Raw genomic sequence first — 15,041 nt, 5'->3', positions numbered from 1 at the left:
TTTCGACACTTTTATGAAGCAAACAACTCGGCACATATTCAGCGTAGGTTCTATCTCTACCAATGCTATGTACCAACTGATTCTGAGCCAAGATGGCTGATGCCTTTTATAACTTCCGCTTTGTTGTGGCAAGACATTTTTATACGATAATCATACAAACAATTCATCAGTTTAGTGTAGAATGTTCTCACGTTTAAAATTCTACCATTGTAAGTACACTGATACACTGACTAAACTAGTTCTAAATGTATCAACAACTGTATCACTATGGTATAAATTACAAATAAGATACTACATAATTAAAAATACAGTGAAATAAATAAATATATTTGTAGTCTTGTTTAATATACTGTCACTCTTTTATTTATCTATAGATTATTTTATGTCAGACACGGTTTTTTATGACATGGAAGGCAAATATTGGCTTATCATTCAAATTCTATTAAAGTTACAAAAATTCGGAGAGCATTATTTCCTAGAGTTTCTCGAGTGATATTCATTGAGACATGGTTTTCACTAGAAGCATTAAGGTTTTGTTAATTTTTCAACTTTATGAATCTTTCTAAAACTTCATAAATACCATAAAAACTAATTACCTGACCTCTGGTGCATTTAGACGCAAATACTCATCTTAATTTTCTCTTTACATTGGTGTATATACTTATATTTATTTCATAGCTGTCTTAGATCTGATTTCGCTGATTTTTTGCTGTGATAAATTTATAATGAATCAAATGCTAGCGTAAATTTAATCTGTTACCTGATAAATTCATATCATAAATTGAAAAAACTATGCAAAATTACTAAAATAGATTATTAAATAATCAAGGAACATGCACATAACATCAGAAAACAGTAACTTTGACAACAAACGTAAGGCTATATAAAATGCAGTGAAAAGGAAGACAGAATGACCAGCCACAGAATAAGATAACATAAATGCTGAACTGAACTGAAGAGCTATAATAATGAGTTATGGGTAGCAAATGCATTTAATAATCATTTCTTAAATCAGTAGAAAGCATAGGGACAAACAGTTCAAAGGAAAAATCACAGCAGAATGTTGAAAATGTAACTTTCACAAAATTGAATCATATGAATGTATTATCAACTTCTCCTTCTAAAATTAAGGAAATTATACATTGTCTCAAAGAAAGTGCTCATCTGGTTTTGATGGTGTTTCCAATAGTGTACTAAAGATTTGTTTTCATATCATAATCTCAATCTTATCTGAAATATGTAATGCATCAGTAAGTCAAGGCATTTTTCCAGAGGGACTGAAATATGTTGTTGTTAAACCCTTCTTTAAGAAAGATGACAAGAGAGATGTCAGTAGCTCTGACATGTTTCAGTGTTGACGTCATTTTACAAAATTTTTGAGAAAGTGATGTATTCTAGTGTAGTATCTTATCTTAGCAACCGTAATATCCTCAGCAAATCACAGTTCGGTTTTGAGAAGGGTTACCCTACTAAGAATGTGCATCTACATGTTCGCTCACTAGATTTTGAAAGCATTAAATAATAAAATAGCACCAGTTGGTATTTTCTATGACCTATCTAAGACATTTGACACAGTGTGAATCACAATATATTCCTAAATAAATTGAAGTATTATATTACTGATTGATGGTGTAGCCTACTAGTGGATAATGTCATATCTAAACAAGAGAATGAAGAAAGTCATGCATAGTAATTCACCAATGTAGTCCAAGGACATAATTATGACTGGGGAGAAATCATGTATGGGGTTTCCTAAGGCTCAATCCTAGGTCTGCTATTGTTCGTTATATATGTCAATGATCTTTCGTCTAAGATACAACAAGCATAATTAGTTCGTTTTGCAGATGACATTAGCATTATAATCATATATACAGAAACAGAAGAAATGGCAGATAAAGTTCTAAAAAGTATCATTGACTAGTTTTCTGTGAATGGTAATACCCCAATTTCAAAAAGCTACAACATATTCAGTCCTGTACATCAATGGGTACTATTCAAATGATAAGTGTAGCGCATAATAAATAGAGTGGAAACTTCAAAGTTCTTAGGTGTCCACAATGATAGAATTTAAACTGGGAAAAGCACATTTTGGGACTCCTAAAACAACTTCATCATTTGAAGTTAGATAAGATTAGATTCAGGTTTCGTTCCTTAGACCCAAAAAATGAGATGCTTCTCGTGGATGTGGAACATGTCAGAAAGTATAAAATAAAAACATTTGAATATAGTACTTACTACCCTCATCATTTGTCAGGAGATTGCAAATCTTCAGGAAAGACAAATCAGAAAGTTGAGATATTTTATTCAGTAACGTCATATGGGATAATATTCTGGGTTAACTCATCTTTAAGAAAGAAAGTCTTTTGTGACGAAACATGCTGTAAGAATAATGTGTGGTGCTCACCTATGATCATTTTGTAAACATCTGTTTAAGGCATCGTGCATTCTGAATAGTACTTCACAATACATTTATTCCCTCATGAAGTTGTAAATAATCAATTGCAGTTCCAAAATAAGAATGTCATACACAATTACAATATCAGATGGAAAAACGGCATTAATTACTCAACATTAGGGTTGTCTTCAGCACAGAAGGAGTGCAAATTGCCGCAATTTTTTTTATGACTCTCCCAGTGATATAAAATGTCTGACAGACAGTAACGCAAACATTGAAAACCAATTGAGACAGTTTCTCCTTAACAACTCCTTCTATTCCATAGAAGAATTTATATTGCTGTAATGTGTAGAAGGTGGTGGGTAGGAATTACTAATTCACATCTGCATATCTTTTCTTCTTTTCGTAACGAAAAAAAATTAGAAATATTCAGAATCTAACTACACTCCTGGAAATTGAAATAAGAACACCGTGAATTCATTGTCCCAGGAAGGGGAAACTTTATTGACACATTCCTGGGGTCAGATACATCACATGATCACACTGACAGAACCACAGGCACATAGACACAGGCAACAGAGCATGCACAATGTCGGCACTAGTACAGTGTATATCCACCTTTCGCAGCAATGCAGGCTGCTATTCTCCCATGGAGACGATCGTAGAGATGCTGGATGTAGTCCTGTGGAACGGCTTGCCATGCCATTTCCACCTGGCGCCTCAGTTGGACCAGCGTTCGTGCTGGACGTGCAGACCGCGTGAGACGACGCTTCATCCAGTCCCAAACATGCTCAATGGGGGACAGATCCGGAGATCTTGCTGGCCAGGGTAGTTGACTTACACCTTCTAGAGCACGTCGGGTGGCACGGGATACATGCGGACGTGCATTGTCCTGTTGGAACAGCAAGTTCCCTTGCCGGTCTAGGAATGGTAGAACGATGGGTTCTATGACGGTTTGGATGTACCGTGCACTATTCAGTGTCCCCTCGACGATCACCAGTGGTGTACGGCCAGTGTAGGAGATCGCTCCCCACACCATGATGCCGGGTGTTGGCCCTGTGTGCCTCGGTCGTATGCAGTCCTGATTGTGGCGCTCACCTGCACGGCGCCAAACACGCATACGACCATCATTGGCACCAAGGCAGAAGCGACTCTCATCGCTGAAGACGACACGTCTCCATTCGTCCCTCCATTCACGCCTGTCGTGACACCACTGGAGGCGGGCTGCACGATGTTGGGGCGTGAGCGGAAGACGGCCTAACGGTGTGCGGGACCGTAGCCCAGCTTCATGGAGACGGTTGCGAATGGTCCTCGCCGATACCCCAGGAGCAACAGTGTCCCTAATTTGCTGGGAAGTGGCGGTGCGGTCCCCTACGGCACTGCGTAGGATCCTACGGTCTTGGCGTGCATCCGTGCGTCGCTGCGGTCCAGTCCCAGGTCGACGGGCACGTGCACCTTCCGTCGACCACTGGCGACAACATCGATGTACTGTGGAGACCTCACGCCCCACGTGTTGAGCAATTCGGCGGTACGTCCATCCGGCCTCCCGCATGCCCACTATACGCCCTCGCTCAAAGTCCGTCAACTGCACATACGGTTCACGTCCACGCTGTCGCGGCATGCTACCAGTGTTAAAGACTGCGATGGAGCTCCGTATGCCACGGCAAACTGGCTGACACTGACGGCGGCGGTGCACAAATGCTGCGCAGCTAGCGCCATTCGACGGCCAACACCGCGGTTCCTGGTGTGTCCGCTGTGCCGTGTGTGTGATCATTGCTTGTACAGCCCTCTCGCAGTGTCCGGAGCAAGTATGGTGGGTCTGACACACCGGTGTCAATGTGTTCTTTTTTCCATTTCCAGGAGTGTATATGCACAAATTAATTTGTAATTTGAATGTATAATGACTCGTTCCACGTTATTACGATCTATCATGTAAAATGATACATGGAACATGTAACTTACAAGGGAACCTCCCCATCGCACCCCCCCTCAGATTTAGTTATAAGTTTGCATAGTGGATAGGCCTTGAAAAACTGAACACAGATCAATCGAGAAAACAGGAAGAAGTTGTGTGGAACTATGAAAAAATAAGCAAAATATACAAACTGAGTAGTCCATGCGCAAGATAGGCAACATCGAGGACAGGGTGAGCTAAGGAGCGCCGTGGTCCTGTGGTTAGCGTGAGCGGCTGCGGAACGAGAGGTCCTTGGTTCAAGTCCTCCCTAGAGTGAAAAGTTTACTTTTTTTATCTTCGCAAAGTTATCATCTGTCCGTTCATTCATTGACATCACTGTAATAAGTTTAGTGTCTGTGTTTTGCGACCGCACCGCAAAACCATGCGATTAGTAGACGAAAGGACGTGCCTCTCCAATGGGAACTGAAAACATTTGATCGCAAGGTCATAGGTCAACCGATTCCACCACAGGAAAACACGTCTGATATATTCTATACGACACTGGTGACGGCATGTGCGTCACATGACAGGAATATGTTGTTGACCCACCAAACTTGTACACTTGGCGAATGGGTAAAAAGATTCTTCTACCTTGCCCGATTTAGGTTTTCTTCTGGATGTGATAATCACTCCCAAAAAAGTGATGAAAACATAACGGACGGACAGATAATAATTGTCTGAAAATAAAAAATTAAATTTTCACTCGAGAGAAGACTTGAACCAGGGAGCAATAAACAAGATGGCGGCGCGCGTTGATGTAGTAATAAATCGCTCGGTAAACTATGAGTATTTAGCGTCTACAAAGTACATATCGTGTGATAAAATAGTAAAAAGCGGTATTAGAACTTGCCCAGTGATGCATATGTGGTATCATCCACACTGCTTTGCTAAAGTAAATCTCGAAAACATATCGTGTGCTTGTGGAACAAAGTGCAACGGTTATCTAGATGCGACTGGAATATATCGTGAAAATCGCAAAACCAATGTATTAGAAACACTGCGGAAAGAACTTCAAGCCACAAGACAACATGCTCTGCTACTGGAAAGCATGATCAAAAACCTTTCTGAATCGCCACATAAGGAAAAAGTTCGAAATTTGTACAGTGATGTTGTTTTAAATATTTGCACTAACAAAAGAAATGACGCTCCATTGAAGAAGAGTGAACATGAAAAATGTGAAACAGTAAATACAGGTAACCTACAAAGTGCTTCTGAACACTTCTCGTGTAATTTAAAAATGGTTAAGAAAAATGACTGCAGTAAGTTGAAAACAAACACGAACATGAGTCAGCTTACAAATAACAAAAAACAGGTACTGTTACTTTCAGATAGTCACAGTAGGAACTGTGCAAAAGTACTGAACGAAATTTCAACAACCAGCTATAATTTTACATCTTTGATAAAGCCAAATGCTATATTCCAAGAAACAACATGCAATATACAAAACAAAACGTCTAGTCTAGGACAAAATGATTATGTTGTCGTCTTAGCTGGTGCAAACGATATTAATGGATCAAAACGTGGGTTTATGACATCACTAGATGAAACGATCGCAAAAACTAGTCACACACAACTAATTCTATGTACAATACCGTATAGATATGACATGCCAAATGAAAACTGCAAGATCTACCAAATGAACAGTTACTTGATGCAGAAGGCATCTTACAGTTAACACATCAGAGTTTTAGATGTAAATAGCTTCCTCCAACGGAAAGACTTCACCAGGCATGGGTTTCACTTACATAAAAATGGGAAAAAGAAACTGTGTGTTAATCTGCTGCATGCCATCAAAAGCCCACTGGTAACAAGAAGTGCCATAAAACGTGTTACACCAGGACATCAAAGATATTTGTGGTCAAATGAAGCTAATTTGGTGGACAATCTCAGGAGAATGAGCAATACTGCAGCTGAACCAACAGCAACACCAGGAGCTGAAGAGCCATCAGTAACAACAACAAAAGTGAATATGCAGTCAGGGTCATCAAGGAAAACACCAGAAACAGTTTTAGAAAAGAAGGAGGTATCCACAGTCAGCACTAAGTCACCACCAACATCCTATGCAAATATCTCGTCAAGTGCCACAAATCAGTCAGCCCACGACATCCAAGTGGAAACAGCAAAAAATGTGCAGCCACACTCCAAATCAGTACCACTGGAAACTGTGACAAGATCTTCAACACGAAAACGCAGACCTCCAGCCTACAGCCAGGATTTTTTATGGGCAAGAACACCAGTAGCTCCCTGCTAGCAGCAAACCGAAGGAAAACAGATGCAGAGCAAAATCTTCATGAACCAAAACTACAAGAAAACCCGGTGAGTGGTGTCAAAAATCATTCCATTGGGAAACAGTCACTATTATCCTTTAAAATATTACACCATAATGTGCAGTCAATGTATAATAAGTTAGTAGAAATAGATCTCTTCCTAAAAACAAAGCCACACTTAGATGTTCTCTTTATTACTGAACACTGGTTAACAGAAGACACAATTAAAAAAACGCCAGCTGGCGAATTTACTCTAACTGGTTATTCTTGTCGGAACAAAAGTAAGGGAGGTGGTACAGCAATCTATGTCAAAAAATATTTAAGATACAAAAGCCTCACAAAGTACAATAATATGCAAATAGAAACAGACTATGAATTCTCCTTAATTATCTTAACGGACTATAACCTATTGATACTGAATGTATATAGAGCCCCTGATGGGAACATCCAAACCTTCAAACACTCCCTCGAAGCACTACTCACAAAAATTCACTCACTAAACAAAAATCTATTAATAAGTGGAGACTTTAATATTGACTTCCTCACACCTGGAAAAAACAAAGATGAATTGTTGAATATTACAAATTCATTCAACCTATCCCCAACCGTAAACACACCAACCAGGATCACAAAAAATTCAAAAACAGCTCTAGATCAGATTTTCATAAACGCAGACAAACTACACCTCTCAATCGAAGTCATCAGCACAGATTACAGTGACCATGAATCCCAAATACTAACAGCGAATTTAAATTACATAGGACAATATCCCACAATAACCAAAATGCAAAGGCAATTTAATGATGATAATATAAGGCTTTTTAACTATCTGTTAGTGGCTGAAAACTGGGCAGAGGTCTATAAAGAAAATGATGTAAACTACATATTTAATTCCTTCCATAAAACATTTCTCCACCACTTCAATACTGCATTTCCACTGAAATCCAGGAAAATCGGAAACAAATACACAAACTCATGGGTAACAAAAGGGATAAGGATTTCCAGCCAAAAAAAGCGTGACTTAAAAAATCACATGAAACACCATGACGTCGATGATCAGTTTAGGTCATATTGTAAGACCTATTTTGCAATCTACAGAAAAGTTATCCAACAAGCAAAGAAATTATACAATGATAAATTTATAAAGGAATCTAACAATAAAATGAAAGGCTTGTGGACAGTTGTAAAAAATGAAACAAACAGTAAGCAGCAGGTTATAAACAAAACATTAAAACTAAACCTAAATGATGAAGTCACATCAGATCTCCAAAAAATAGTAAATGGTTTTAATGACTATTTTAGCAAAATAGCAGAAAACCTGATAAAGAACAACAGACCAAATACACAACACCAAACACTAATAGAAACCATACCAGTACAGGCATCAATGTTTCTTCACAAAGTCTCCAATACTGAAGTACTTACAGCTATAAAAGGACTAAAGAATAAGTACTCCTGTGGTAGTGATAACATTCCTGATTTAATTGTAAAGAAATGTGGAGAATCCATTGTAGAACCCCCACCCACATAATAAATGCATCCTTTACAAATGGAGTTTTCCCTGACCTACTAAAGACTTCTAAAATTACCCCACTTCACAAAAAGGGCTCTAAAAATGATGTAGCCAATTACAGGCCCATAGCACAACTCAGCTCATTCTCAAAAATATTTGAAAAATTATTTTACACCAGATTGGAAGACTTTACTAATAAACTATCCTTACTGACAAAACACCAGCATGGTTTTAGAAAGCAAAAGACAACTACCACAGCTATTTATGAGTATCTCAACAAAACCTTAAAAGCACTGGATAATAAGGAAATCACTACTGGTATCATTTTAGATTTATCCAAAGCCTTTGATGTAATTGACCATACCATACTCCTTAAGAAGTTAGCAAATAAAGGTATAAGAGGAATTGCAAACAAATGGTTAGAATCTTACCTGTCAAACAGATTTCAAGAAGTTGAAATTAATTTTGAAAAAAAGAATACAACCACCTATCGATCTACTGTCCACTCCTCTGACACAATGCCCATTAGATATGGTGTGCCACAAGGCTCAATCCTGGGACCCATACTGAGGATATAAGCAAGAAGCTTACTACAGGACATACCACACTATTTGCCGATGACACAAGTATACTAATAACAGGTACTGATACAGAGGACCTCAACCTAAAAATTAAACCGCTTATGTTGTCACTCAGCAAATGGTTCAACGAGAACAAACTGATTATAAACATACAAAAAACAACGTACATCAACTTCAGACTCTCATCCCAAAAACAAGAAATGCCTGATGTGATTCTAAATAACCAAGAGCTTATGTGTGTGGACTCTGTCAAGTTTCTTGGCATATGGCTTGAAGGAAATCTTAAGTGGGAGACTCACACAAATTATATCTCAAAAAAGCTCTCAACTGTGTGTTACATTTTAAGGGTACTCAAAAAATCAGTCACAAAATCTGTTCTCATACATGTATATTATGCTTACTTCCATTCTACATTACAGTATGGAATCATATTTTGGGGGAATTCACCTGGAGGTAGATATATTTTCAAAATGCAAAAACAGGCAATACACATAATATGTAATCTAAGACATTACAAATCATGCAGACAACATTTCAAAACAAATGGCATTATGACACTGCCCTCTGCTTACATTTATAATATCGTCTCATTTGTCATGTCATACCTGTTAAACAATGACTGCACACTAAAATTCAATGGAGATATTCATAACTATGGAACAAGGCAGCAATCTGACCTACATATGATTCAGTCCAGAACTACCTGCTACCAAAAAAGTGTTTTAAATGTTGAGATACAAATGTATAATAATTTACCCAATGAAATCAAAGCAACAAAGAACCCAAGAGCCTTCTCACATAAGTTAAAAAAATATCTCTTGGACCATTGTTTTTATGCAGTTGATCATTTTTTTGAAAGGGGTTAAAAATGTAAACAATATGAGAAATGTTCAATTAGGTCTGAAAATTATATACTGTGCATGTCTATGAAATATACTGGATTATTATATACTGTGCATGTCTATGAAATACACTGGACTACTTTACTATTACATTTGTATTAGCTGTTTGTATTTTACCATACAACATTTGTATTTACTGTTTTGTTAAAGATAGCTAACTTCCTCATTGCAAAATAATGTAAAATCAATTTATTAAATAATACCGGTAAATATGTTCCCTTGACCTGTCCAATATCGTATGTACAATCTTACAATTATATGATTTTTATTAACTGCTTTGTTTAAGATAGATAATTTCCTTGCTACAAAATAATGTAAACATCAATGTGTAAAAATTTGTATTAACTGTTTTGTTTAAGATAGATAATTTCCTTGCTACAAAATAATGTAAAAATCAATTTGTAAAAATTACTTGTAAATAGCTCTCTCGACCTATCCAATATCATATGTACAGCTGTACAATACTATGATTGCCTGGATCAATAAAAATACAATACAATACAATACAATACCTCTCGTTCCGCAGCCGCTCACGCTAACCACGGGACCACGGCGCTCTTAGGCTCACACGCTCCTTGATGTTGCAAAATGGCTCTGAGCACTATGGGACTTAACTGCTGAGGTCATTAGTCCCCTATAACTTAGAACTAGTTACACCTAACTAACCTAAGGACATCACAAACATCCATGCCCGAGGCAGGATTCGAACCTGCGACCGTGGCGGTCTTGCGGTTCCAGACTGCAGCGCCTTTAACCGCACGGCCACTTCGGCCGGCTTGATGTTGCATATCTTGCGCATGGACTACTCAGTTTGTATATTTTGCTTATATTTTTTAAAAGTTCCACAAAACTTCTTCCTGTTTTCTCCATTGATCTGTGTTCCGTTTTTCAAGGCCTATCCACTGTGCCAACTTATAACTAAATCTAAGGGTCCCTTGTTACTAACTATTATTGTAACAGCAATCCTCTGTCAGTACCTGTATATTTTATGCAAGGTTCTTTTTATTTATTTATTATCCACCATTTAGCATTTAAAAGTGCAATCGATGTCATATTTTGTGTACGTGCACACTACATGGTGTACGCTTAAGGCCAATAAATACAATACCGTTAAGCCAGCTGGCATTCCGTGTGCCTGTATCAGTGTATTGTGTTTCTCAGGTGAGCTGTTTGTCACGATGCTTGGAGAGATGATGCATTCGCAAGTTTCCAATGCATGGAGCTTCTATCGCTTGAGGTTTTATATCTGAGTGACTGAGTTGCTTTGACAATATTTGGCGCGAAGTGTAAAGTGCAGTGTTTACGCGTGTTTGTGTTATGGCTGAAACTGTCAGGTATTAGAGTATTTATTTATAGGTCATCAATTTTTTGTTACATTGCTTAATGTGTATGACAAGTAGTCCTTACACTCTATATTATTCCAGGTACGAGAGGACAATAGATGAGATTAGGACGGTGATACATCATGCGAAGTTGGAAGAAAGTGAGTTGCTTCCTGTAACACAGATTCTGAACTTCTCTTCTCGCAGCGAGGCAGTGGAAAACTATAGATTGTTTCAGTTGGACACGAAATTACTGAATACTCTAGAAGAAGGTGACAGGTGAGGCCAAATAACTTTGCTGTCATGACTGTGTTAACGATTCGTGTTGAATGTTATTTAGATGTGACTGACACGATATAAAAGTCATGGCTTGGGGTGATGTTCATCGCGATAAAGACTTTTAAAGTTAGTGAACAGCCATTTTGTAGATCCTTGATTTTATTCGTCACTAATCGTAATTTGTGCATTCCATCAAAAACGTTATGCAAGGAGGCAGTGTCATCACGAAATCAGTTATTGTGTTTGTGAATGTAATTGTACAAATTTCAGTACAGTTAATACTGAGTTTTATTGTCAGCACATTGAAGCATTAGGTATCACTAGATAATGCGTGCAAGAATCCAGATACTAGTAACGAGCTTGCTGGGAGCTGTGTGTGTATCTAATTTATAAGATATTCAAACTATTCGAGTCCGCTAAATACATATTTTTTTTTATTGAATGTACAATATCCCGTTAGGTAACAAGAAGTGAGAATATCCAAAATACTTAAACACGCAATGTTGCCGTCGTTCACACAGTGAGAGATACTTTCAACTGCTTTGATACCACATGCCCAGTTGTAATCACAAAAATGAAACAAACAAAAAATATAAACAAAAATATTTGGGTAAATAGTAATGTCACTGAAGCGAGGGAAAAATTAAAACTACTCCACAGTGCAATGCTGAATAATAGAGAGATTCCTGAGCTAAAGGAAGCCTTCAAAATATATCAAGCACACTATAAGGACTTACTTACACAGACCAAGAGCAACTATGTTGCAAACAAGCTTCAAAACTCACACAACGTAACTACTGGCATCTGGGCAGTCATAAACAGTTTTAGAACCGGCAATGACAAATCCTGTATGGACTTTACTATTAACCACAATGGCATGCTCATAAAAGACCAACTGGAAATTGCAAATATTTTTAATGAATATTTTTCTTCCGTAGGGGAAGCCATAAATGACAAACATAAAAACATGTACTATAGTTTTAAAGGTAATACATGTGACCATAGTATATATCTAGCCCCCACAAACTGTGCAGAAATAATGGGCATCATTAGCTCTCTAAAACCCTCTAATTCAGCTGGGCATGATGGCCTAAATACTAATGTTTTAAAAGCCTGTAGCCAAAATGTGTCTTTACCTCTGTCTGCAGCAGTCAACAATATAATAGAATCAGGCACCTTTCCAGACAGACTAAAAATAGCACAGGTAACACCAATTTTTAAGAAAGGTGACAACAACAAAATAGAAAACTACAGACCAGTCTCAATCCTTCCTGTCTTTTCCAAAATAGTCGAGAAAGTTATATACAACAGGATTATAAACTTTCTTAACAAACACACCCTGATGTTCGAAAATCAAAATGGATTCGTAAAAGGTAAATCAACTAGCACTGCAGCTGCTCAACTAATTGAAGAGGTGTTAGGGGTATCGAAAGCAAGGAACATGTGGCAGGTGTATACCTAGACCTGGAAAAAGCCTTTGATTGTGTGAACTTTGACATCCTATTAGACAAGCTATGGAACATGGGCATTAGAGGCACTGCTTATGACCTAATAAAGTGTTATATGAGCAATAGAAAGCAGTTTGTTCTACTTAAAACGGAAAGTGGTGTCTACAAATCAGAAATCACTTGCATAAAATATGGGGTGCCCCAGGGCTCGGTATTGGGCCCCCTTCTGTTCTTGATCTATGTAAATGATATTAAATACTGTACTATAAATTCCAAAATTGTTCTGTATGCCGATGACACGTCCGTTGTATGTAAAAAGGAATCATGTAATGAACTAGAGGCTGAGTGTAATAATGTGACAAAAGAAATTGTTCAGTTTTTTAATGAAAGCCACTTAAATGTAAGCACCAGTAAAACATGTTTGATGGAGTTTAACAAAAGTATTTTGAATAATGAAATTAAATTATACATGGGCAACGAATTAGTAAAGAAAGAGTCTAGTTTAAAATTCCTTGGCGTAACAATCCAAAGCAACCTGAAATGGGACACACATATTGACTCTCTAGCAACTAAGTTGTCAAAAAATATATTTGCAATCAGTACTATTAGCAAGTTCTGTAGAGACACCGTAGTCCTAAAGACTGCATACCATGCTCTTTTCTCCTCTCACTTGAACTACGGTATTGAAATTTGGGAGGCAACAACTAAAGCTAATCTAGATAAGCTACTCGTTCTTCAAAAAAGGGGTGTGAGAATAATCTGTGGAGCAAAATATAGGGAAACTTGTCGCAACTTGTTTCCAAAAACAGAGGTGTTAACTGTTATAAACACATACATTCTAAAAGCCATATTGCTTGTGAAAAGACTGCACCCAAACACTTATTCAGATTTCCACCAGTACAATACTAGAAATAAAGAAAGATTTTACATTGGCAGCCACAGAACAGCACTTTACGAAAAGGGGCCTCAGTATGCAGGTATAAAATTAGCTAATGCACTGCCTAGAGCAGTCATGGCTCTTCCTACAATTAAACTGAAACATCAGCTTAAGAAATTTTTAGTAAAACACCCTTTCTACACATTAGAAGAGTACCATACTTATATGAAGAACAACAAATGCTCTGTGAAATTATGTGAATAGAAATAAGTAAACACCTTATTGTAATTTTGTTGTAAATTAATAACGTATTCAGAAGAATGTGTCTTGTGTATTGTACAAATAACTTTAATCATTACTGTTTCTTTGTACATGTGCAGTGTACCATTCGATGTTGAATAAAGCTATTATTATTATTAACCAAATCCGGGGTGCGTAAAATGCGGCAAACACTGTATTACGTAAGTAGCAGGCCAAACCTAATTATAAGTACGTATTTGTGTTGATACATTTTTCCTTGGCCACGTCAAATGGGTTTTATGTTTAAATGTATGTAAATTTGTCAGTAAAGACAATTGGTACCTAAAATGAAACAGCGTAATCCTGTGACGGTGGTCAGCTTGTCGAACACGTATACATTTTCAAACATGCTTTACAAACCACTGAACGAATGTATTTGAAAATCTGCAAGGAAATGTAGAAGTGTTATGTTAGTTGTAAGCAATAAATAAATACTCAGGACTTAAGAAGCACCGTTTTGTAACACTATTGTTGAGACGTGTAGCTAAAATAAGTATTTAATTCAGCAACAAAGCGAGCAGTAACAGTTTATGTGAAGCATGTCAATTTTGTGGTCTATTACATGCGAGGTAAAGTATCTTTTTGAAATTGTTAATACGCCTAACATGTAACTATACTTTGCAGGGCACATGATGCTATGTGGCGGAGGATATTTCTGGTACCACTATCCAATCATACCTTTCCCATTCCATTTGTGAATGGCATGTGGGAAGAACAACAGTCAGTAAATCCTGTTTTAGCTTTAATTTCTTGAGTTCTCTTGTTGTGGTCATGTTTTGATTTTTATGTGGGAGGAAGCAGTATGTTATCTGACTCTTTACTGAACATACTGTCACAGAATCTCAATAACAAACCTCTCTGTGATGAACCATGCCTCTCTTGTAGCTTCTGCCACTGGAATTTGTTGAGTATCTTCATAACAATCTCACACTGACTGAGCAATACTGTGACAAAACATGCTGCAATTTGTTGGGTCTTGTCTGTCTCTGCTATTAATCCAATCTGGTAAGGGTCCTAGACTGATGAGAAATAATGAAGAATCAGTAGACAAATGTTTGGTAAGCCACGTCTTTCATGAATTACTTGCATTTCCCTATGACCCTTCTTATGAATCTCAGTTTGACGTATGTTTTTGCGACTGTTTTATGTGGTCATTCCACTTTAGGGTATTTCGGAAATTAACTGAACACCCATGAATTCCAT

General features: G+C 37.5%; 1 protein-coding gene across 1 annotated transcript in view; it reads left to right on the top strand.

Moving 5' to 3' along the window:
• The first annotated feature begins 10,844 nt into the window (after positions 1-10,844).
• Positions 10,845-15,041, top strand: part of LOC126092475 (sister chromatid cohesion protein DCC1) — a 119,824-nt gene continuing 115,627 nt past the window's right edge. Inside the window, exons 1-2 of the mRNA XM_049908090.1 lie at positions 10,845-10,946; positions 11,037-11,213. Of these exons, the coding sequence (XP_049764047.1) occupies positions 10,930-10,946; positions 11,037-11,213 (194 nt within the window). The 5' untranslated portion in view covers positions 10,845-10,929. The remainder of the gene's footprint in view (positions 10,947-11,036; positions 11,214-15,041) is intronic.

This window comes from Schistocerca cancellata, chromosome 7 (assembly GCF_023864275.1).
Source record: "Schistocerca cancellata isolate TAMUIC-IGC-003103 chromosome 7, iqSchCanc2.1, whole genome shotgun sequence".
In the NCBI taxonomy this organism is placed as follows: domain Eukaryota; kingdom Metazoa; phylum Arthropoda; class Insecta; order Orthoptera; family Acrididae; genus Schistocerca; species Schistocerca cancellata.
Note: the sequence above shows the minus strand (reverse complement) of the source record. Positions and strands in the feature narration are given on the sequence as shown.